The sequence below is a fragment of the Myxocyprinus asiaticus genome, chromosome 31 (genome assembly GCF_019703515.2).
Source record: "Myxocyprinus asiaticus isolate MX2 ecotype Aquarium Trade chromosome 31, UBuf_Myxa_2, whole genome shotgun sequence".
Classification (NCBI taxonomy): domain Eukaryota; kingdom Metazoa; phylum Chordata; class Actinopteri; order Cypriniformes; family Catostomidae; genus Myxocyprinus; species Myxocyprinus asiaticus.
Genome location: NC_059374.1, coordinates 19,691,466 through 19,714,743, shown reverse-complemented (window position 1 = coordinate 19,714,743; position 23,278 = coordinate 19,691,466). Strand labels below are relative to the sequence as shown.

At 35.0% G+C, this 23,278-nt stretch overlaps 2 protein-coding genes across 4 annotated transcripts; both read right to left on the bottom strand.

The window, feature by feature from the left end:
* Positions 1 to 2,539: 2,539 nt before the first annotated feature.
* Positions 2,540 to 8,539, bottom strand: LOC127422648 (POU class 2 homeobox associating factor 3-like). Of its 3 annotated transcripts, none has more exons than XM_051666399.1 (5): positions 6,686 to 8,539; positions 4,642 to 4,739; positions 3,981 to 4,029; positions 3,229 to 3,455; positions 2,540 to 3,100 (listed from the first exon to the last, which is right to left on the bottom strand). In XM_051666399.1, the coding sequence occupies exons 1-5, from the start codon at positions 6,690 to 6,692 to the stop codon at positions 2,774 to 2,776; spliced, it is 708 nt and encodes a 235-aa protein (XP_051522359.1). In that variant the 5' UTR covers positions 6,693 to 8,539; the 3' UTR covers positions 2,540 to 2,773. The 3 variants fall into 3 exon arrangements, with proteins under 3 accessions (XP_051522359.1, XP_051522360.1, XP_051522361.1); XM_051666400.1 differs by having other exon boundaries at positions 4,642 to 4,736; positions 6,686 to 8,538; XM_051666401.1 differs by lacking the exons at positions 3,981 to 4,029; positions 4,642 to 4,739; positions 6,686 to 8,539 and adding an exon at positions 3,671 to 3,821.
* Positions 8,540 to 9,755: 1,216 nt separating this feature from the next.
* LOC127422647 (POU class 2 homeobox associating-factor 2-like) lies at positions 9,756 to 22,220 on the bottom strand. Its single transcript, XM_051666398.1, has 5 exons — positions 22,074 to 22,220; positions 20,514 to 20,614; positions 16,934 to 16,973; positions 15,527 to 15,828; positions 9,756 to 11,456 (listed from the first exon to the last, which is right to left on the bottom strand). Exons 1-5 carry the CDS (start codon positions 22,081 to 22,083, stop codon positions 11,064 to 11,066), a joined length of 846 nt encoding a protein of 281 aa, XP_051522358.1. The 5' UTR covers positions 22,084 to 22,220; the 3' UTR covers positions 9,756 to 11,063.
* Between the last annotated feature and the right edge of the window lie 1,058 nt (positions 22,221 to 23,278).

The following is a 23,278-nucleotide window of genomic DNA, read 5'->3' as shown; positions in this document are numbered from 1 at the left end:
TGAGCAATTTCTGTTAATATTTTTTGTGTACAGTACTTTGTTTAATTGTTTCTTTATCTTAGAGATGAAAGGAGTGAAACTGTTGAATTGAAACTCCTAATGCCATTACTGAAGGCTCTTTGGTATTTCTCCCACTGACTTAGTAGACACCAACAGTATGTGTCTGATAGTAGTGTTATCTGTCATCAGAACAGAGTACAATACCTCCCTCTACCTCAGGCCAAACTTTTAATAACCCCTAAGTCAGTTTGCATTGGTACTGTGTGTAATAAATTTAAAAAACAGATGAATCCTCATCTTGTTTCAGAACCATCTGTGAAGTTCTTGTTTAAACTAAAATGTTTAAATAATTGATAACAGTTATGTTAGTGTCCTGAGGAACATGGAACACACAAAGACATATTGACTACTTGCAACAAGACATCAGCAGTTGGTCCCACAGCAGCACCCCCAAAAGTAAACTAAAATCTAAAAGTATGTTGTCTACGGATGAAACACTATCATATTGTGTTAACAAATCTTTACAAATCATTACATTTTCTAAAATAACCATTGGTTTCGCAACTTAAGCACACATACTTTTTTGCTAAACTTTAATGTTTTGTCAGGCAACCTAAAAATGTGCTCACTGAGGTAGGCAATCTAAATTAACTGGTTTTATACAATGTACAAAGCACAAAATATTAAATATGACTGGATCAGCCAGACAACATTAAGTAAGGAAATATCAAAGAATTTATTATTGGTCAGAACAGGGCAAATTTGCTCATTAAGAGAACAAATGCACATTTTCAGTATTGCATTCTGATTTGCCATTCAGAAGATGTTTGCGATGTCTTATTACATGTCACTTTTCATGTTGTGATTGTGATCTCTGCCTTTTCAACTCTGTTTATGTCCAGTATTATTATGTAGATGCCACTGGAAAGGTTTTGTTTTATTTGCATCCAAATGACCATCCCTGATGCACTGTCACTAAAGGCAATTTGCAAGCTCATCAGCCCTCATGAATGAAGCAGTTGGGAACAACAAATAATATCTGGCAGCCTGCCTGCATGAATTCCTTACTGAAGTATTGAATTGGAGGTGGTAGATATGGAAAATGCTGTCAGACTATGCAATTTTTTTTTATATAGAAATAAATGTGGCAAAAGATTATATAATTTAAACAAATAACTAATGAACTTGACTTGTTAGATGCAAAGATCAAATCAGCAAAGGTCAGGGAAGTCTGTCCTGGAATCATTATCGCTATGGAAAATCATCACACGTTGTGGGAGGAACGGGGTTCAAGGAAACAAAAAGCTAACGTGTGGATAGAAGAACACTTCCTTCTCCCCTGCACTCCTGAAGGGGAATTCCATGTCGATGTGCAGCATGTAAAAAGCATGTGCCTCTGCCAAACTGTGTCTTCTGTTAGACTGCAAAACATGCCCTATTTCTGTAGTTAATAAATGCACAATTCATAGCATGACCTTTCAATTATTAAGTCGTGCCATACCATATCACACAGTTAAAAGAGATATGGTGCATTTTATATTATATAGGAAGACTGATTCCTTGAGTAGTTAAAAAAGAAATCTATGATATTCAGAAGATTCAGTCCACAGTTGCACACATAAAGCATGATGTCTTTTGCATCTTGTATTTCTAACGGACTATGTTAAAATGCACAAATACTTTCAGTGTATGCTCTGCTTATCATTTAGAAAATACATTTCAAATGTGTTATGACTATTACACCTCGACATTTTTCCCTGTCCCCTTTTACCATTTTATACACTTTAAGAAGACAGATTAAATGTGAACCCATTGAGAGAAATCATGGCATGCATTTTTATAATACTTTAATTACCTTAATTTTTCTTTAATAAAGTTAAAATTTAATTAAGATGTATAAAATGATATATATTTCTATTTGTATTTATTATATATATATATATATATATATATATATATATATATATATATATATATATATATATATATATATATATATATATATATATATATTAAATACAATTAATTAATTAATTAAGTGAAAGTGTGTGATAATTATTTTCCCATCATTTGTTTATGGGACGACCTGTTTAGAGATAAAGACGTTACATCTGCTACATTTTGGTGCCACATAGGTTAAAAGTGCATGTGTGTGATAGCGTAGTTGTACAGTATTATTTCTAGTCTCGATAAGAACTTAAAAATACAGAAACGGTCTTAAATAAAAGTTCATTGACAAACTGCATTTATTAAACAGCTTTAGGTTATATTAGGTCTAAGTGTGTATATATATATACATATTTTTTTCTTGCATCTGGCCAATGCTGATATGCATGTTGTTGTTTTGTTTTGTTTTTTTTTCTCTCTTTCTTTGCTTCAAGTCTGCGAAGCAACTTGTTTGTACATGTGAATTTAGTTTTTCCCAATGTAGAATGGTGAACTGGAGCTGCTTTATAAAGCTAACCTACATAATTATTTGCACGTTTGCTCATTTCCCCCCCATAAATCCAAGCCATTTAAATAAAGGATTGGAGCAGAATTACGAAAAAATATGTTTATTGTAGAAAAGATAAATGAAAAATTTGTTCGTAAATTATACTCACACATTTAACTCTGCAGTCAACCTTGTTGCTTATCAAACTATTCTCCACTATACACTAATCCCAATCATGCATTCTGTCATTGCTTGTTTCCTTGACCTAAACTAAAATATAACAAATGCAACTTATTCAGTTATGACACTGGGTCGTCCCGCAAAGTGCTTCAGATCATTTTATAAGTAACACATATCTGAGTTTGAAATATTCCTTCTGAAATAATTGTCGTCACTATATGAAAACATACAGTCTGATGAGCCATAGGGCGCATATTCTGAGGTCGGCATGCCATCCTGCAGATTGGACCAGTGCGACAGACAAAAGCAATGCTGGAGGTTACAATGCTGATAGTGGTAATTTTCTGGAGAGAAACTGGAGCTCATATCCATCCGTGTTGGGGAGCTGTAACAAGATGAAGATGAAGAGTGTGACCGAGGGGGGGAGTAACTGTTGTAATCGACAGGACTGGGTAGATTTAAGGAGTCTGATGGTGAGCTCGAAACCTGGGAGGAAAAAGACCACATAAATATTTAGAGAGCGTATAACGGCGTGTTAAACACTGCAAGTGTAGTTTTAAAGCGTGAAATAGATGGTCAAGTTGTATTAGAGGTTCAAATAACCGAACACATACCAGGCTTGCACCATAGATGTCCGTAGTTGAAGATATATATCCATTTGACCACTGCGCAGATGTGGGACACACGATATTACTGCCGCTGAAAGTCTCAGGTGGCATCATGTTCATCATCTGTTGATGATCATACGCATTCTCCATCTGGATGTTGGCATTTTCAGTATAGGGACGTGTCTGAAAATAGGGCTCTGGAGCTTGCCTTTCAGAGAAGATATCAAGATGAGCTGTGGGGAAAGACAGAGAAAATACTGACTTGAGCACCTGAGAACATTTAAATTAGGCCAGTAAGAATTGAGATGATGTCACCAGACCATCAGCCAACAGCTAAATCACATTTGAATAGTAGTTTATAAATAGGAGATCATTCACAGATCTATAATGAGCACCTATGTGGTGTTTGATTGTTTTTAGCTAGTTTTTTTTTTTTTTTTTTTCTTACAACTGAGATGTGGTGCCTGATCATGGATGAAATTGATTTCTTGATTTGGAGGCTGTAAGTTGCATGCAGTCAATATACTTTGTTTGGTCTTGATCTCAGGTTTCTTGACGAAATTCAAGCTCTGACATGTTAGCATGAGAGTTTATTAGTATAGTAGGCTACTTACAAAACTTCAAGGTGCTTGTAAGATTATTGCAATTTGAAGCGTTTTTTAAACAGTGACGTAAAAATCCTTGACTGGGACAAAATCATGAGACACCAGTTTTATTTATGTCTAGACAAGAAAAAGACCATAATTTGTAAAACCTACTATTCAAGGTTGCAGAGCAGACATCGCGACCATCCATGGCTTGTGATTTCTACAGGGTTGAAAAGAGATGGAAATTAGAGATAGTTTGTTATGAGTTGTTTTTTGTGGTTTACAAGGTCATTTTTTAGGTTACAAAATAGTAAATATGAGGACACCCCTGGTGTCCCTGTAATTCAAACGGCTTTACAAACATACTAAATAATGATCAATTTTTATTTTTTATTTATTTATTTTGTTTTATGTAAAAATGCCAAAAGGTTTCTGTGAGGGTTAGGTTTAGGGGTAGGGGATATACTATATAGTTTGTACAGTAAAAATCATTATGTCTATGGAGAGTCCTCATAAGGATAAGAATACCAACATGTGTGTGTGTGTGTGTGTTTGTGTGTGTTTGTGTGGGTTGTGTGTGTGTGTGTGTGTGTGTGTGTGTGTGTGAGAGAGGGGGGGGGGGGGGTCTTGTGAAAAATAGCACAAATATTCCGTTATTTTTTCATGTTCAAACTGAAACTTGGAGCACAGGCCTGAGGGGGCGTGGCGCGTCTCGTTGTTGATTTAACTTTGTCTCACACTGTCCACACTTCATTTTAGGCTGCTACAGTGACTGCACGCCATTTTACTGTCTGCATATTATTTTCATTGTATTTCCAACACAATTGTTTACCACTGCGATTTTCTGTGCCTGCAAGGCTCTGTGTTTCTGCAGTAACTCCTTTACTGTCGTCTTCACACGCACACCTTGGTATACCTTGGGTTTATCTGCTGAAAAAAATAAACATTAAAACGTTAATTGTGTTTTTATTGTATTTTTTTTTTTTTTATTATTTTTATTTTTTTTAAGTCACCGTTTTTTTACGCAACTTTTTTGTGCAAATGCAGACTGACTCAAAAGTGGTCTTTGCAGAACAAAATCACGTTTAATAGGCCAAAGGGGAAATAGAAGTGATGCCACGTCATTTCTTACATGTTTAAAATACGCATTTTTATTTGTGGGAACCTTTCTACATCGTTAGCCTGTCATGTAAAATGTGTCCTGGGAAAACGCAGAAAAATACTCACACTGCTCAAGATAAGATGTTGTACTTTGGCCGTCTTCCCAGTGAAAAACTCTGCAGGGTGCATTAGTGACCCGGCAGCGAATGGGTTAATTTTTTGCTTTACAATAGACAGTAGAATTTCTCCAGCGAGAGAGAGAGAGAAAAAAAGGAAAAAAAAAAAAAACTCTCCAGCCATCTTTGCAACTGAACGACAGTTTTAAATTGGGGGGTTGTGTAGCAGCCTACAATTTAGCTGAAAATACAACAAAATTCACCTAAAACCCTAAACCGCAGAGTTATCTATGCATTGCCTCAACAAATGCTCAAAAGGCGCACTAAGCTGGTTTTGCGGAAAACAGCAAACGCATTGAACGCTTCTTGGGAGACAAGCAGGAAGAGAAACTTCCCAAGCAGGCAGCACTACGAGTGAACAAAGTAAGTACAATACTCTCATAACAGCAATGCATACACAAACATTTGTAAATACATCGCGCAATGTAACTTTAACTCGGTTCTTGTCCCATAAAATGCGATTTTGGTTTGGCGCAAAAACATTTCCGATTTGTTTTTTCGAGCGCTCTGTCTGTTATCAACAAACTGGTGTGCGAAATTGCCTTAAAAGTCCCAAAAGAAGTTGGTTTTCGCGATCCTCTCGATAAATCATAAGTCTATTCTTGATATAATTAATGGGGCAGTCCTCTCTCTTCCTACAAGAGCGAAGCCGCGCCTAATAACGTCCCCCCAAAAATGAAATGTGTAAAAAAATAGACGAAAAAAAAAAAAAAAACAGTTGTCCTTCTTTCCTAATTTTTTAATTGGTTGTTCAGCCTTGTAAAGACATACACAGTGGGACGTCTTCCTGATCCACGTCTGTATATATATATATATATATATATATATATATATATATATATATATATATATATATATATGTAACAATTCTGTCAGAACATAAGTGATTCAAAACAACGCCACGCCATGGCGAGTTCATGGAGGCAGTTGAGTTTAAAGAAGGGCAAAAATTGCGCTGATGTTGATAAGATGGTACGGAAAAAGTCCTTCGGCAGTGTCTTGATGGGGTCGTTGACAGATAAGCCTTTTCTAATAAATATTCATATTCGTTCTGCAGTCCCAGAAATGTTTGAATCCTTGTTCAAATCTTTTTCTCTAGTAAAAATCATTTGAGTCAACGTTAACAGATGCCAGTTTGTTATTCAGAGTTTTGATATTAACACGGTGGCCGACATCGTGAGGTATAAAATAACAGAGTAAATGCATGTTCACTTTATCCCATGTTAATTTTTGCTTGAAGAACATTTGAGTAGAAAAAAAAAAAAGAAAAAAAGAAAAAGAAAAAATACAAGACAGCCAGAAAATTCCCATCAGAGCTCTTAATAAAAGAATAAAAGAATCACTTAAATATTCCTCAATAGTAATTGAACTGCAAGAAATGCCATATATTTCATCAAAAATATAACATAACACTCATTTCTTTTTGTAAATGTGTTTACTTATTGAAAATAATAGTAAGGCTGCATCTTTTGAATATACATTTCCAAGAAACGTTGTCTAATTTGTTTATTGCTTTGAACTCATTTCTGTTTTTAATGTTTTTCAGGTTGCCCAAGAAGTACATAATACATATGCAAGAAAAAAAGAATATTCACTTACCAGACATATTGGCCTGAAAAGGAGGAAAACTCTGGAAGATCTACAGTGAAATAACCCAACGTCAGTTCTTTGCTCTATTAAATGGGCAAGAACGAATTATTCACAAAAGTCTCAAAAAGTCTCAATAAAGTAACCTCAAAACACTCTCAGGACATACAATTATACAGTAATATAGCTAGGGATATTTTAGTTTGAGTTTTTCTTCCCTCATCCCTACTATTTAAAACCCCAAGAACTCAATGATTTGACAATGATTTGATTGCGCGATACTTTCAATTTGAATATTCAAAGGCTTCGTAAAAAGACTTATTTCTTAGTGATATTCGCTATTAGAGTGCATATAACAACATCTCTTTTAACAGAATGTTGTGGTATTTCACATTTTGACATTAAACAAATACATATTTTTTACATTTTATCATCCTTTTGGTGTTGGAGATTGGAGTCTCCCTTAGAAGCACTATTTCAACTTTGCAATGACACTGAAGGCTCAAATAAAGCTTTATATGCTATGACACATTTTAAACATCTTCTGTAATAGGCAGTCTTGAAAAAAAATTACATATTGCGTCGTTTGGTTCAGATTTATGCTGTTTTTTAAGAATAATTGGAGTGGTGGGCGTGGCATATAGCAGCCATGTTTGTCATTAGGACAATTGGGACTTCTGCTTAAATACAGGTACTGGCATATTGGAGGCAGACATAGGAAGAGTATATGAATTAAACTCTATCTATATGTTAATACATAGCATATTATTTAATAGTTTACTTTCAGTTATTACAAATCTTAAGTATTTGCCACATGTCAAACTCATTAAGACTCGGAAAACATCAGTGCTCACTGTCATGTTTATTCATTTTTTACACGTTAGGATAATTATTTTGTTTTAATGCAATTGGGTAATTCATCGTCTTCCATATCTGTACTCATATTAGAGCTCATCATGAATTTATAAGTAGGTAGGATGCTGTTGATGCTCAGTGATGCTGAGTTACCAACCTTAACAGCAACCTGCTTTTGTTCAAATAATAATTCTCCGAATATAGTAATTAAAATGAAAATATACAAACGGCATCGGCTTATAAAAATAAATAAATAATAATAATAAAAATAATCACCTGAAACTGCTTTTGAAATCATGTTTTGTCACAGTGTAGTTAATCGAGCCTATGAGATTCATGGACGCACATATCCTCCAGAATGTTTGACATGCAGGTGCTTTTTTTTTTTTTTTTTGGTCTAAGGAAGGAAATTGGAAAAGCCCGTTATGTGTAAAGTACAACTTGAAAGTTTCGCGCGCAGGCCAGGAAAATAAGGACAAAGGCATGCGTTTATAAAACATTACTTGACCAATTCTGTCTTTAAACATATTTTTGGTATCGATCCCTACGGCATCTCGGGGGAATAGCGGACGTTTACCCCTTTGGTTTGTTGTTCTGTACAACCAATCTACTGAAAACAGCTCTTGATTTAAGAAAAAAATAAATAAATAAAAAAATCGAACTAATATCAAGCAAATATCAGTCAAATGCTCAGACCTTTAAAAATGAATAGCTCTTTCACATTCTGCACCGCTATGAAACACATCACAACCGGGCTTGAGAAGGTTATTGTGGGATGAATGCCGCCGCCTGGTGCTTAAACCGTGTCACGCACAGCTTTTCCACAAAAAGGTGTAACTGTATTTCATCTAACTATGACGCGTATTGAAAATTCAAGTCTTTTATTTTTCACGTGTCTTGGTGTCAGTAAAATATAGGGGAGCTATATGTTGTAACACGGGGTGAGTAATAACTTCATCACCAGTTAGAAATTAAAAGGGAAAATCATGCCCATCATCCTCCTAAACTGAAAGTATTGTAAGTCTCTGTATAAAATATTAAATAAAAAACTATTTTGATGTAATACATTAAGTGTGATTTATTATTTGATCTGCGATCACGTTCATAGATATTAAATGACAGAACTGGTATCATTTGAATCAGCAGTTCTATTGTTTAAAAAAACAAAACAACTAGACATATCATGGCTGCCTAGACAGGAAGGGCTGTTACACTACTTTCCAAAGCATTTATACTGGCCTCACATACAGTGTATATAGACTTACATTTGACAAAATAGTTATTTTAGTAAATTTGATTACCACAATAAATGTATGCACAAATTTTTAAATATATTTATTTTCTATTAGTGTAACAACCCACCCCAAACTCTTAGTAGAAAATGTTCTTTATAGAACCCCAAAGGGTTCTATTACTCGCTACATCTTACTGTAATGTTTAATGTGTGTGTTCATGTATTTCATGTCTTTTATTTTGAAAGTTTATTTCCTGTTTCATGTCATGTTTCCCTACTCATGTGATTCCTGTTTCCCTCCATGTTTATGTGTCTTGTTTTCATTGGTTCATTATCTTGTTATCAGTTCTGTCTGTTTATTGGTTATCTTTGTCATGTGTTCTCTCATGTCCATGTATTTCAACCCTCATGTTTTCCATTGTTCTTGGTCAGGTATTCTGTAACGAGTGGCTGATGGCAATGATGATGAAATGAAGAACCCAAGTGCAATTTATTAACAAACGTGAATTAAACATGAACTATCTTGCAAAGTTACATTCACAATACCTGACCAAGAACAATGGAAAACATGAGGGTTTAAATACATGGACATGAGAGAACACATGACAAAGATAACCAATAAACAGACAGAACTGATAACAAGATAATCAACCAATAAACCATTGAAAACAAGACACATAAACATGGAGGGAAACAGGAATCACATGACTAGGGAAACATGACGTGAAACAGGAAATAAACTTTCAAAATAAAAGACATGAAATACATGAACACACACATTAAACATTACACTTACAGGGTTGGGGAGTAACAGAATACATGTAACGGGATTACATATTTAAAATACAAAATATAAGTAACTGTATTCCACTACAGTTACAATTTAAATAATTGGTGATCAGAATACAGTTACATTTAAAAAGTATTTTGATTACTGAAGAGATTACTTTGCATTTTATTCATTTATTTCATTTAATATTTAGTCCTTTCAGATGGAAAACATTTATACATATAAATGATGCAATCCAAAGTGCATTTGAACAGCGGTGAAACACTTTCTTATGATGCGTTACATTCATACGAGCAGACAGAGAAGTACGTTTGAAGTAAGTTTGGAGCAGAAGAAATAGAAATAAACCTTGAGTAAATTGTCAGCTTTACGCTAAGCTAAAATGCTATTTCTAGACATTTTACATGCACGTTACCAGGCACGATCATATTTTTTATCAAGAAAATTCATGTTGGATCATAATTTATTATTATTTTTTTTTTTAGTAAGACCTTTGATATTAGGGCAAAAATCATATTTTTGGTAATATTTTTTTTCTTGATTTCCTGTAAAAATATCTAAAAATCATTAAAACAAGATCAGTTAGATTGATCTTGTTTTAGAAGCAATACTGCATAAGATATTTAGATTTTTCAGAGAATGTATTTTTAACGTATATTTTGTCTTACTGTACTGGCAGAGTTTTTATAGTCAAAACAAGTGAAAAAAAAATGTACCAGTACTGAAGAAGTAATCCAAAGTATTTAGAATACGTTACTGACCTTGAGTAATCTAATGAAATACATTACAAATTACATTTTACAGCATGTATTCTGTAATCTGTAGTGGAATACATTTCAAAAGTAACCCTCACAACCCTGCAGGTATAGAACCTTTTAGCCAAGTGAAACAGTTCTATATAGAACCCAAATGAACCTTTTTTCTCTGAGAGAACTGCAGTTGTGTTTGTCCTTGGCATTCATTTACACCACTAAGTGATAACTTGTACATTTCTAAAGTAGTAGTCAAATATGGGATTTTTCACATGCACAAATAAAACAAATGCTTCTGGCCTGTGAATTGTAAAGTTACAAAAATACATTTTTGAAATGATAGTTTTATTGACCTTTTGGACAACTTTCACAAAACTAAAATAAGAAGAAAAAGAGGACTAGCACTGATATTACACATCAGCTATAAATATTGTAACACTTCATTTTTGCAAATAATATACATTTAAATAGACTCACAGTCACTTATGTGTTATACAAATTTAAAAACAATCCAATATACAGTCTCCTTATACTGATTATCCCCCTGTTCCTGTTGAGACAACATAACTTGTGATAAAAAAAGACATAAATGTTACACATAAAACATCAACAATGTAGTGATATTTGTTCCCCCTATATTAAGCCTTAGCTCTGCTAAGTAAAACTGACAAAAAGATTTAGTTCTTATTGTCTTAATTGTGAACTGAAGAGGTGTTGATCTGCTAGGCCAGTAAGCCTTTATTTCCTCATAGTTCAATCTCAGAATGCCCTCCTGACCTCATACTGTGACCAAGTGCTAGCAGTGTCCTCCTTACCCCATGCCAGGCTCTCACTCAAGGCTGGAGGGGCAGTCTCAGTGTCCTCTGAGAGCGGAACTGTCATTTTGCTTGCAGACTCAGTCATGAATGAAGGGGATGCAAAGCTGCTGGAGGTGGACTGGAATGGGGACTGATAATTTACTTCATCCAGTGAATGGAGAGAGTATGACTGTGAAGACGTCATACTAGAACCTCGGGACGATGAGCGGAACTGGGTCGGGCTGGTATTCTCAGAGTTGACCAGAGAACTGGCCGCAGAAAGGGGCATGGGAGCCAAACCATCTCCACACAAACCCTCCACCATCTCTGTCCCTGTGGGCTCCCAAGAATCCCTCTGCAATACACCAAGCAAGAATGCATTACACTTGAGTCTAACATGCCAGTGAATTTTAGCATTCACCAGTGTAAAAAACACCAAAGGAAAAAGTTGACTGAATCTCCTTGAAATTAACTAGAATGAACATCTTTTCAAATTAGATGATTACAGGGAGAGAGAAAGGGTTTAAACTACAATAAAATAAATAAAAAATAATAATTTTCCTAATTAGTATTTTTGTCTTGTCATCCAGATAAGAAAATCTAAACATCCATAAAACAAGATATATTTACTTGAGAATCACAATGACATTAAATATTATTTAGGGATGCATCGATGTATTGGCTGCCAATATATATCGGCCAAATATTGACCAAATTAAAACCATCAGTATATCAGTAACAAGCATGAAAATGCTGATATGAAACACTGATGGTTTATTTATATTAAATTACTGACACACTTTACAAAAACTCTGTGAATTCAAATGTGCAATCCAGAAATAATAAAAGCCACAATATCTAGAAGGGTTAGCACTCCTAAGAACATGTAATATTTCATTTTTAATCTTTCTCGTTCTCATGTTAATGCATAAAAACGCCATAAACAAATGTGGCACTTGCCTATAGGCTACATGATTATGAAAACCATCCAAAACGCTTTGAAACCAGCAGACTTTGACTTCTGAGATATCGAAAATTATATTGGAAACTTTTTATTGTTAGAACAGTAAAAAACCTATTATATATTATACCTCTTTATACATTTTTTATGCATTCCTAAGTAAAACAACTCAGTATCGGAAAAACACATTGGTGCATCTCTAAAATTATGTCTTATTTTCAGATAAATCTAACAAAATTTGGTGAGGATTTATCTTAAAACAAGAAGAAAAAATTTGCCAATGGGGTAAGAAAAATAAACTTGTTTCCCCTCTGAATTATTTTTTAAACCCTTTTTCCCCATTGCTTCTCAAGTAAATGTATCTTTTAAGTATTTCAAGGATGTTTAGGTATTTTACAGGAAAACGAGTTAGAAAATTATTTTTATAACGTTAAAAAATTATTTTTGCCATATAACAGATGACACACCAATGAATTAGTACAATGTTTCTTAACCTTTTTTGACTCCAAGGCCCCAAGACAATATTTTAATCCCCCTTCCCCCCAGAAAGTAGGAGTGTTAATAGATTACAACTGAATAAAATAAAATTAATAAACTAATTAGGAATTAATGATGTAAAGGATTTAATTAAGTTAGATTATTTTCATATAATTTAGTTTAAATAATTAAGACATCTCGCAGATTTCTTGGAAGTTTGCTGAGGCCCCCTTTTGGGCCTCAGGGATTAGTGGGTAAAAATTCAAAAATAGGTGCATCAGAATGATGCACAGAATGACATAAAAACTAAGTGCCAGAATAAACTGGTGACTTTTTAAGGCAATGCATATAGGCAGTTTCATCTATAAATATTTATTAAAAGTAGTGCTGTCAGTCGATTATTATTTTTTTTTTTAATCGTGATTAATTGCATATTTTTTGTAGTGCTGAAATTTGACACTTTATATACTTCTTTTCTTGTCAGAATTCATTTTCCAAACAAAGCCTTCCAAAACATAAAGATAGAAAAGCACTAATATTGCACCAATTCCAGTAACATTAAACATTTCCCAAAGTCTAAGTGGGAGTTTGACTAATTTAAAGAACTAGTCCCCGCATAGGTTGCATTTTCATTGCAATGGGCATTAAATCCCTTAAACTCTCATCCCATAATATAATGGCAATACTAATCTGCCAGTAGACTATCCTCTTTGTTAGAGCAATCGTGAAGCTGCGTTCATGATTTGCATCAGGGCAGCAATGCCAGCATCAAGCACCGCTTTGAACTCAACATGAAAAGCGCTTGCAAACAAACACGTATCAAGGCTGACAAATACTTGATTTCTATCACAAGTCCCATCTGGGCTTGTTTTGTACATCAAAAAGCACCAAGAGCTCCTTTCTCCTTCATTTTATCCCTGACAAGGAAGAGCTGTAAGAGATTCTTTTATTTATTTACATAACAACATCCGCGGCTCTATCATAGGCGAGAGTGTAACGGTCAGCTTGCGTGTTATGGCAGTACCGCCCGTAGAATATCTATGGGACTGCCGTGTTATGCTGTATTATGCTAAGCTTGTTGGCTACATTGGTAGAAGGGATCTGGAGCTGTGCTGTGTGCGTCACTGTAATGACTCCGGGTGGAAACATTACAAAGGTTCCGCCATTCACACTAGTGTTTATGCTGTTTTAACGGTCAATGCGTTATTTACAGTTAAGAAAAATTAACGTATTAAAGTTTTTTTAATTAGTTGCATGCGTTAACGCGTTAATTCTGACAGCTCTAATAAAAAGTCTTTCAGGAAAAATCTTATATTTAATTATATTTTATAGTCATTCTGTGCTATGCTTCCTTTTTCCATTTGTCCACAAAGTTTACATAGACCTAAAAAAAAAAAAAAAGAAAAGAAAAAAAAAGTGGGGGAATTATCAGCATAGACATCATAACAAGCAAAGTATACAGTAGCCTATATAAAATAACATCTTTTCAATAAAGGTATTCTTAATATTAAGTACGCTCACTGAGAACTTTATTAGGAACACCTATACACCTACTTATTAATGTGATTATCTAATCTAATTTTATGCATTGGCAGCAGTGCAATGCATAAAATCATTCAGATATGGGTCAGGAACTTCAGTTAATGTTCACATCAACCATCTTAATGGGGAAAAAATGTGATCTCAGTGATTTCAACCGTGACATGATTGTTGGTGCCAGACAGGCTGGTTTGAGTATTTCTGTAACTGCTGATCTCCTGGGATTTTCACACACAATAGTCTCTAGAGTTTACTCAGAATGGTGCCAAAAACCAAAAACATCCAGTGAGCGGCAGTTCTGCGGACAGAAACACCTTGTTGATGAGAGAGGTCAACGGAGAATGGCCAGACTGGTTCGAGCTGACAGAAAGGCTATGGTAACTCAGATAAACACTCTGTACAATTGTAGTGAGCGGAATAACATCTCAGAATGCACAACACGTTGAACCTTGAGGCGAATGGGCTACAACTTCAGAAGACCACGTCGCGCACTTTATTAGGACCACAGTGTAATAAAGTGCTCAGTTAGTGTATATCCTCAAAAATATTTAAAATATATCTGTCCATCTAAAATCAATTAATGCCAAAATCTCTCTTTCCTGCATGCATGCACACACTGCTTGGGCATGTTTGGAATAAACGTCATCTTATGTGGGCCGAATTATTTTATTTTAAACATGTAATTATTATTTAACCATTATTTAATTATTATCTTTTTATTATTTGTTGTAATTACGGTACGGATCTGCTTCTCAGTCAGAAGCTGGCAGCATCAAATCTGTCTCTATGCATCGTATCTAACAACTGGAAACAACTGAGAAATGTACTTTTTACCTCAGTATTTTTCCTGGTATCTGGATTAGCCGTGCATGTATACATAGTTATAAAATATAGTTGTCTAAAAGGTCTTTGGCATGTCACAGAAGGCTACATCCACAATGTGCAGTAATGTAAAGAAATGTGTGATGCAGCAGTTTTCTTCAGAATAAAAAAAAAAAAAAAAAAAAAAAAAATTATCGCAATGAAATTAACCAGTTATTAACTGGTTACCAACATTTAAAAATAAAGTTTTCATTCCGGAACAGTTGAAAGGGAATTTGCTTCCATTTCCGGTTACGTTCTGCAAAAAAAAAAAAAAAAAAAAAAAAGTTTTCGATTTTGTTTTCATTCCTGATTTAAATACAACGAACTCTGAAAGTACTGACTGCACCTGTACTAGTTTTTGATGTTCTTCGCAGAAGCTGGTCATGTTTTCTGAGTTGTCCAGTAATTAAATCAAATGTAATTTTTTCTGTCTTTAACTTCAGTTAGTGGACTGACAAATTCGGTGTCAGTAGACTGATAAATTCACAGTATGCCCTCCTCTGCAGTGACTACTGGTGCTTACACATAAAAAAACATTTTAAAACTAGTTCAAACCGTGTCCCCATCCACGTGCTTAATCTTACCAGCAAATAATGTGAAGGGTCACTGGAGTAGGGAGGAAGCAAAGACGTCAACGCAGAGGGTGAGAATATCGTGCTTCCTCCGCTGGAGAAAGGTGTGCTACGGTAGTCTCCAAAAGACTCTGGGTAGTAGCTGTCTATGAGAGAGGAATAGCCAGACATGCATCCAGTGTCGCATGAGAGAGACTTCCCTGTCAGCGCTGAGGTGTACACGTCGGCAGGAAATGGTTTTGTTGAGGGGCAAAACTCAGTGTCCGAAATGAAAGGTCTTCTCATGCCATAGTAACTCGGAAGCATGTGAGAACCTGAACAGATGTAGATAGAATTGAAATTAGAATTTTTTTGAAGATAGGTAGTTGACATATATAGTCAATTTTTTTAAGCAACATCAAGATTTTATCTTAAAATGTACATAAGGGAAAATGTGTATCTTAGGTCCTGTAACTCATCACATTTTATTTTAGGTTTTTATTTTTCACCATTTTTAAACACATTTTGCCTTCACTAGTTCATTTAAAATGGGGCAGAGGCTATTTGATAAATGTAAATAGCAACAAAAAGCATCTTCTTTGCACTGTGCAGTGGCAGATACTATTTGCACCCCTAATTAAATACTAACTTGCATTACAGTGGCATCACTGTAGTGTGTATATTGTGTTTATTTAGAGTCCCAAAGACACCCTACACCAACCCCTACCCCTAAACCTAACCCTAACCCTAACCTTACCTTACAAAAAATAACCAAGGTTTTACGACAGTAACCATAGTATAACCATTGTTTTTTATAGTAACCACAAAATAAAATATGATTACTATATTAGCACCATATTACTGTAGTAACACCATTGTTAATTGCTTTAAAACTATGGCTTCCGCCAAAAAACACGGTTACAACAATATTATTATTAATTTTACCTGGATCAAATCTTTCTCTTAACTTCCTGACCTTCACTGTGACCAAATCACTGTGAGGAAATCAGCCTTTATATGAATTTGTATTTATTATTATCAGTAATATTAAAAGGAAATATTAAGAGTGGAGACAGGATGCAGGATGGGGAAAAGAGGGACAAAAGGCAGAATTGAACACGGGTCGTCTGCACGAAAAAGCACATTCACTTTACACCCAGCGCCACTGCAGTGACACTAGAGGTGCAGTCTGTTTTCAGTTTCTGTGTTTCCACAGGACAATTGGAGTGCAAATAGCCAAGCTGTGTGGCAGATGCTGTTTACACCTAGTGTAAAATAGTCACTCTGTTTAAATGGCCCTGCAGTGTGACACATTTTTAAACGTACAAATATTCTATGTAGTTTCGCATGAATGTAAATAAATCAGCTAATTCAGAAGCTAAATCAGATCTCAATAGATAAAAAATGGCAGTGTACATTTGTAAAGTGGTTGTGCCTTACCTGTCATTTGAACAAATGGACTCTGAGGAGTAGATACACCCTAGAAAAAAAAGCATCAATCAAAATGTTTGACATGGTTTCCTACTCATACTGGCTCCATGAGCTCTTTACTTTTCCATTAATCAGCAGTTTTCTGTGATCATCTGGAACAAGTTTGACTAATGCAATCCAGCCTTTATGGTAAATGACAAGCTAGCACACAAAATATTTGCATACATTTATTGAACGTCCTCCAAATCTTAGAGAGATTACAAAGACTGTCTTAATCTAATGCAAGCATTTAGGTCAAAATAAACAACTGATTAGATGAATTACACAGGGGTGGCAAACACACTAGGTGCTCTTACACATGTATGATTTCATATATTTAGCAGTCTAGTCTCTTAAATAAGAATAAAATGTTCTGTTCTCTCCTGTTTCACTTTCTCTCATAACCCAGACTAATAAATAAGACTAGCAAGGTTTCAATTATACTATTACCAAAACAACAGTGGGACCTAGAGATTTGCAGGATCCAACAATGTTACTGAATGGTTGAGGGCTCTTAGTGATGGAATACAGACTAGGCTCTCTTCTGTTTGCATATTACAATCATAAAAGAGCTGATATCAAGGCAGCACTGGCTGGAGGGCAAGCAAATTTTGAGGCTAATATTTGAATGTCATTTGCTCGTTCCAAGACTTCCCTATGTGACCAACCTACGCCTCAGTGCCTCTTTGAAGGCATGGTATGGAAATCAGGCTGTTGAAGAGCTCACAGGCTATGGCACTGCATCTGATTCAGCCTCAAGATAAATTAAGGTGGAGCTGGTGGAAGTGTGGGGGTGGTTTTGGGGGGTGAAAAAGCTCTTCATTATGGTCTCCTGGGCAAGATAAGCAATGAAACTGTTCTAATGTAGACAATATAACTATGGGTAAAAAAAAGTTTACTCAACTTAAGCATAAGTTTTTACTCTTCTTACTAGTTTTAATTTAGTAACCATTACTCTCTAAATCCTAAAGTAGTCATTAATAAAAAAAAAATTAAGTGGTCTTAATTAAACAGTACTTGAAATGTCACATTTTTAAATCATAATTCAAATATATAAATGTTTTAAACTTTGGCTTTGAAGCCCTTGCACTTGAATAAATTATGTATGTTTAGTCAAAACAAGGGAACTCATGTAAAAATATAATAATTGTTATTTAAAAATGTATATAGTTGTAATTCTTATGACTATTGTTGTTGTTTTGTTTTAGCTGTTTAATAGTTGTGATATGTGTGAACTCACCATTAGGGTGATTAGTGTTACCTCTGGTGAACTTGGAGCCTGTTCAATTTAAACCATTCTTTTTGACTCAGTTGTACTTTACAAGAGTGTAGATTTCTGTGCACAAAGTACTGAGTAAAATCAAATGTGCCATATGGCTAACCTAGAGTTAAGTCATGATTTCCCTTATACTGTATAAGACATGCTATAACCCAATTTAAATAATTAAATAAAAATAACAATACTTCAATTACAGATGAGTTAAGTTTACTTGTAACTAGTTGACATTACTTAAAAAAATTAAGCTCAATTTACTTGAGCAAAATAAGTACATTTGCTAAGAAAACACATGCAAGCCAATGGACTTAAAAAATCTAAGTAAGCTCAGTGAATCAGATTTTACAGTGCTTATTTTGTTTTTGTTCATCTTCATGTGAAATTGGCCATTGATCAGGTAATACAAATGTGTGTCGTCATGTAATGTGGATAGCCACATTGTGCACTGTGCAGTTATAACTTAATTAGTTATCAATGGCGAAATTTAGCCTAGTTTTCAAACTTTCTGGCTTGAAAGTCAAAGCGATACGCACGTAAATTGTAAAATATAACAGCATGTAAAATCGCATTATAGAATATCTGCTCTCAATGCACAAGATTTGTTATTCTTTCCAAGCCATTTCCATTATATACATTTAAAAAAAAGAAGTTAACCAAAGACTGTATACAGTAAGAGCAGTATTTTACTGTTGTTCGGCTGCAACTCGTGGCAAGTGCCTCTATTGTTTTGGTCCTGTGTTTGGACATGACTTCTGTGGACAAAGTTTGCTGAAGCCTGCAGATGGCTCTTCTACCATGAATAAAAGGCCATAGATTTAAATGTAAGCTCATTATAAAGCAATTTTTGTTCACTGTGGCCTCGACATGCTCCGATTCTCTTGTGCAACCATCCCCCTTCTTAACCATTGTAGTGTGTGTTTGGTCTCAGTCATGTCCCTGTAGGATCACAATGATTGACACCTACATTTGTTTCATTTTATTATGCTTTGAAAACATAGTTACTTTTCAGTTGTTACATAACAAACATATGATTAATTATCAGCCACTGCTCAAAGAACCGAGAATAGATAACGCACTAAAATTGAAAGTTGCAATTGTCACGATACTCTAATATGAGGGTTTTTAAGCTTCTCTTAGAAAATTGTGCTTTTAATAGAAGTCACTTTTAACATTTTTACTGTTATGAATTTTCATCTGTAAAGGGATAGTTCACCCAAAAACTTTCATCATTTACTCCTATTCATGTTGTTTCAAACCCATTTGACTTTCTTTCTTACATGGAACACAGTCACCATTCACTTTTATTGCATCTTTTTTCGATACAGTGAAAGTAATGCAGTAATGGTGAAATGGTGAGGCTGTCATTCTGCCTAACATCTCCTTTTGTGTTTCATAGCAAAAATAAAGTTGTATGTGTTTGGAACAACATGAGAGCAAATGATGACAGAATATCTATTTTTATAATAGAGTTTTATTTTTTGGGTGAACTATCCCTTTAAAGACAAAAAAAAAAAAAAAAACATTAACAGTCTTTAATATATACTTAGATCTTAGAAGCTTAGAAACCGTCATATTAGAGCAATTGTGTCAATTATGACTTTTAATTTCATTGGCAAGAGTTTTCTGTGAAGGTTAAATAAATTGATGCAATTCATTTTTTACAGTGAAGTGACAGAACCCACATTGAGCCGCTTATTTAAACAGAATTGAGTACAGTAAGTGAGAGCGCCATTGACATGGAGATGGGGCTAAAAAGCTTTCTCTCTTGTGCAGCCAGATGTCTGAAAGTCTGATTTGTTCTTGTCTAGAGTGACAACAGGAGACCTGTCTGTGGTCTGCAGGAGGAACAATATAGTGGAGCAGGTGTGCGAGTCTTTGACTTTGCATAGCCATACCACAGCACCAAAAGGCTGGTTTACTCCACAACCTCAGGAGTTCATGACCATCAGCACTGTTGCTATTGTTCGCCACTTCTGTACAGGTATTTACTTATGGGCTTGTCTTCATCCCACTCGTGTGAGAAAAGGACAAGATTGCGAGGGCTTCTATCAGAGGCCATAGGTCACTAATCATAAGAATAAAAAAGATAAGCCAATGAGTAAATAAAGTGGCAAGGCAGAGAATATGCCAACTGTTTTAAACTGTCTGTTTGCATATATGAAAGAAGAGCAGAGTGACAGGGTGAATGGAGAGAAAGGAAGCATTGTGAATTGCATGGGCGGGGAATATTTCAGTTGAGGGTATTGACCAGGTAAGATTAAGCAGTGGACTTACAGTGTAGCGCGGTCCATTCGTTTGCTGTGACCTCTTTTCTGCAAGCAGATCTTTCACTGTGTGCTTGACCCGTACACCCTGATAGACTCTTTTCGAACATTCTGGCAAAAACACAGCAATAAGAATATTAAAGGAATAGTTCAGACATAAATTAACATTCTGTCATCATTTATTCACCGTCATGTTGTTCCAAACCCATATGACTTTATTTATTTCCCCGTGGAAGACAAAAAGAGATGTTAGGCAAAATGTTAGCCTTAGTCACCTTTCAATTTCATTGTGTGGAAAGAGGATGCAGTAACATCTTTTGTGTTCCATGGAAGAAAGTAAGTGATATGGGTTTGGAACAACATGAAGGTGAGCAAATGATAAAATACATTTTCACTCTTGGGTGGACTATCCCTTTAAGCACTTTCACACAGTGTCCTTTGAAAAACTAAGAAAGGAAAAGTATTTTGGCACAGACAATATACTGTATCTTGCACATGCAGAATTTAAGAGTAAAGCTAAAAAAACATATCTGATTACTTAACATTACTGATTACCAATATAAAATCCATTCATTTTAACACTTGAGATGTGATTGCTTAGCAATAAGAAAACTGAATGTGAGTCAAACAGGAAAACATTAATTTCACAGAAATATATTATGCATTGGATCCAAAACTGTTGATGATATCCGGAAAGGAGTGAGTTTAAGAGCTCAGATTTGTACAAAAGTCGAAGACACATTTATGTTTATTATTTGCAGAAATTACGCTGAACCTTTTCAGCTTCATAGATATTTAAGAGCAGGGTCAGTACTTCTCATCAGTTTTATGGTATGCATCTATAACTGGCATGGAAATTATCTTTGGTTTTGGTCAATGCAAATTGGTCAGTTTACAAACACTTACTCAGTCCACCTGAAACTTCATGGGGGACTGATGATCAATTTATAGCCTTTTAATGTTGTGCCTGCTCTGAGGACTCATAAAGACATCATAGTCAACATAGGTGGATTGAGCGGTAATAAGTGAGTCAACATTTAGTGTTGATATTGGACTATAATCAGCGGATATCTAAAGTTTGTTCCCGAAAAATACAATTCCTGAAAGCATAGATCCTAGCCAACAGAACACAATATTTGCAATTTAAAATGTCTGTGATAGGAAATTGCATGCAAAAATCATAGTAGTGTTATGTAAAAGACCCCAGCTTCATGAATGAACTTCAGGAGTTCAGAGGTTCTGACCGCTGCTATTTATAAACGCTAAAATTGTCTGAAAATACAAACATATAGTGCTTTTTTCCCCCCCACATATATTTAAGAGCTTTGAAACTGGCTCAAAGTACACTAAGCTCTATGCTGTGTCTATCATTTAAGATGCCTTTTAATTAAATAATCAGACCTGTTAACATTACAGTTCAATATTGAATGATGTAGTTAACAGATTCATACAGGATTACTCTTATTTTCCAAATTAAAATGCATGACAAAAACTGAGCTCAAGCAACTGAGTTTATCACAAAAAATAACCTTAACATTAACATTATTATAAATGTAAAAGTGTACCTTACCAGTTTCCATGATGCGGATACCTCAGACGTAAGCGGCAGGAAAGGTAAGTCAGCAATCTATCCGTAAAACAACTGTGTCTACTCCCAAACTCCAGTTGGATTTGACCATTATACCATAGACACGAAATCCAACTCCGCTTAGGTGAACTATACTATAGATGCGGATTAGAAGTCAGCTTTTGAAATGACCCTCACACATTTGTTTGCATGCAAATAATTGGCAGGACGTTTTTCAAGCATTTGCATCAACCTTCTAGATTAGTGAGGAGAGAGCACAAATAACACGCCAACATCATTGGTAAATAGATGTTTAATCTTGGCTGGTTATTTGGTGTTTATAATTTAGCCATGAAGTCAACTATTCTGTATGGCATGTTTCTCACACCGTGTAACTAGCATACTTTGCTTAGCATTATATCACTTTTATTAGCACTTTATTCTCCTTTATTTCATTACTTATATTATATAAATTGTTCAAATGACAAAGGTGGATGTTTGATGGCTCTTAATGTTTGCATAAAAAATCTGGACAAAATTGAAGATCAGGTACCTCAGTTGACCTTTGAACTTTCTGGCGAAGTCTTATTTCTACAGACAGGAAATATAAATGCCCTGCATGGATTATTTACTGTTTCATGTAAATGATTTTAGTGACTTTTTATCTTGGGTTGTTTGAACTCTATGCCTGACAAACAGGGCCATTTCTAGGCATAGGCGATTAGTGAGCGGGGCAGGGAGGCATAGGCATTGGTACAGGCATGGGGTGGGGGGGTGTCAATGAGGTAGGGTGGCCAGACATCCCGTTTTTCCCAGGACAGTCCCTTTCAAGCACTTTTTCTAACACGTCACTGTAATCTGATTACATTTTGCGGTAATGCAGTAATGTAGTGCATTACTTTACTTAATTTTGTTATCTGATTACAGTTACAGACTTGAATAAAATTAAATTACTTTGATTACACATTTATTGCTAAAACAATATTATTTATTACTTAAGTGGAATGCATTTTAAAATGTATTACGTTCCTATGTTGGTACTTTTATGTGTGTTGCTCTGTCAGCTAATGAGCATGCTCACTAATAAACCACCATGGCATAGAGGACACATATCAAGGCAACGGCAGATGAGTAAGCGGCGTTACTATGGATGCAGCGGAGTGTAGTTATTTATTCAATCTGAAAACGAAAGTGAAGCGTTTCAAGTT

Coding starts and splice junctions, on each gene's coding strand:
- LOC127422648 (XM_051666399.1), bottom strand. Junction 4,030..4,641: donor AGGCACAGAAAATCGCAGTG/GTAAACAATTGT, acceptor TCAACCCTGTAG/AAATCACAAGCCATGGATGG. Junction 3,101..3,228: donor ACATCTATGGTGCAAGCCTG/GTATGTGTTCGG, acceptor TTTTCCTCCCAG/GTTTCGAGCTCACCATCAGA.
- LOC127422647 (XM_051666398.1), bottom strand. Junction 16,974..20,513: donor CGAATGGACCGCGCTACACT/GTAAGTCCACTG, acceptor TTTTTTTTCTAG/GGTGTATCTACTCCTCAGAG. Junction 11,457..15,526: donor ACCCTTCACATTATTTGCTG/GTAAGATTAAGC, acceptor GGTGTATTGCAG/AGGGATTCTTGGGAGCCCAC.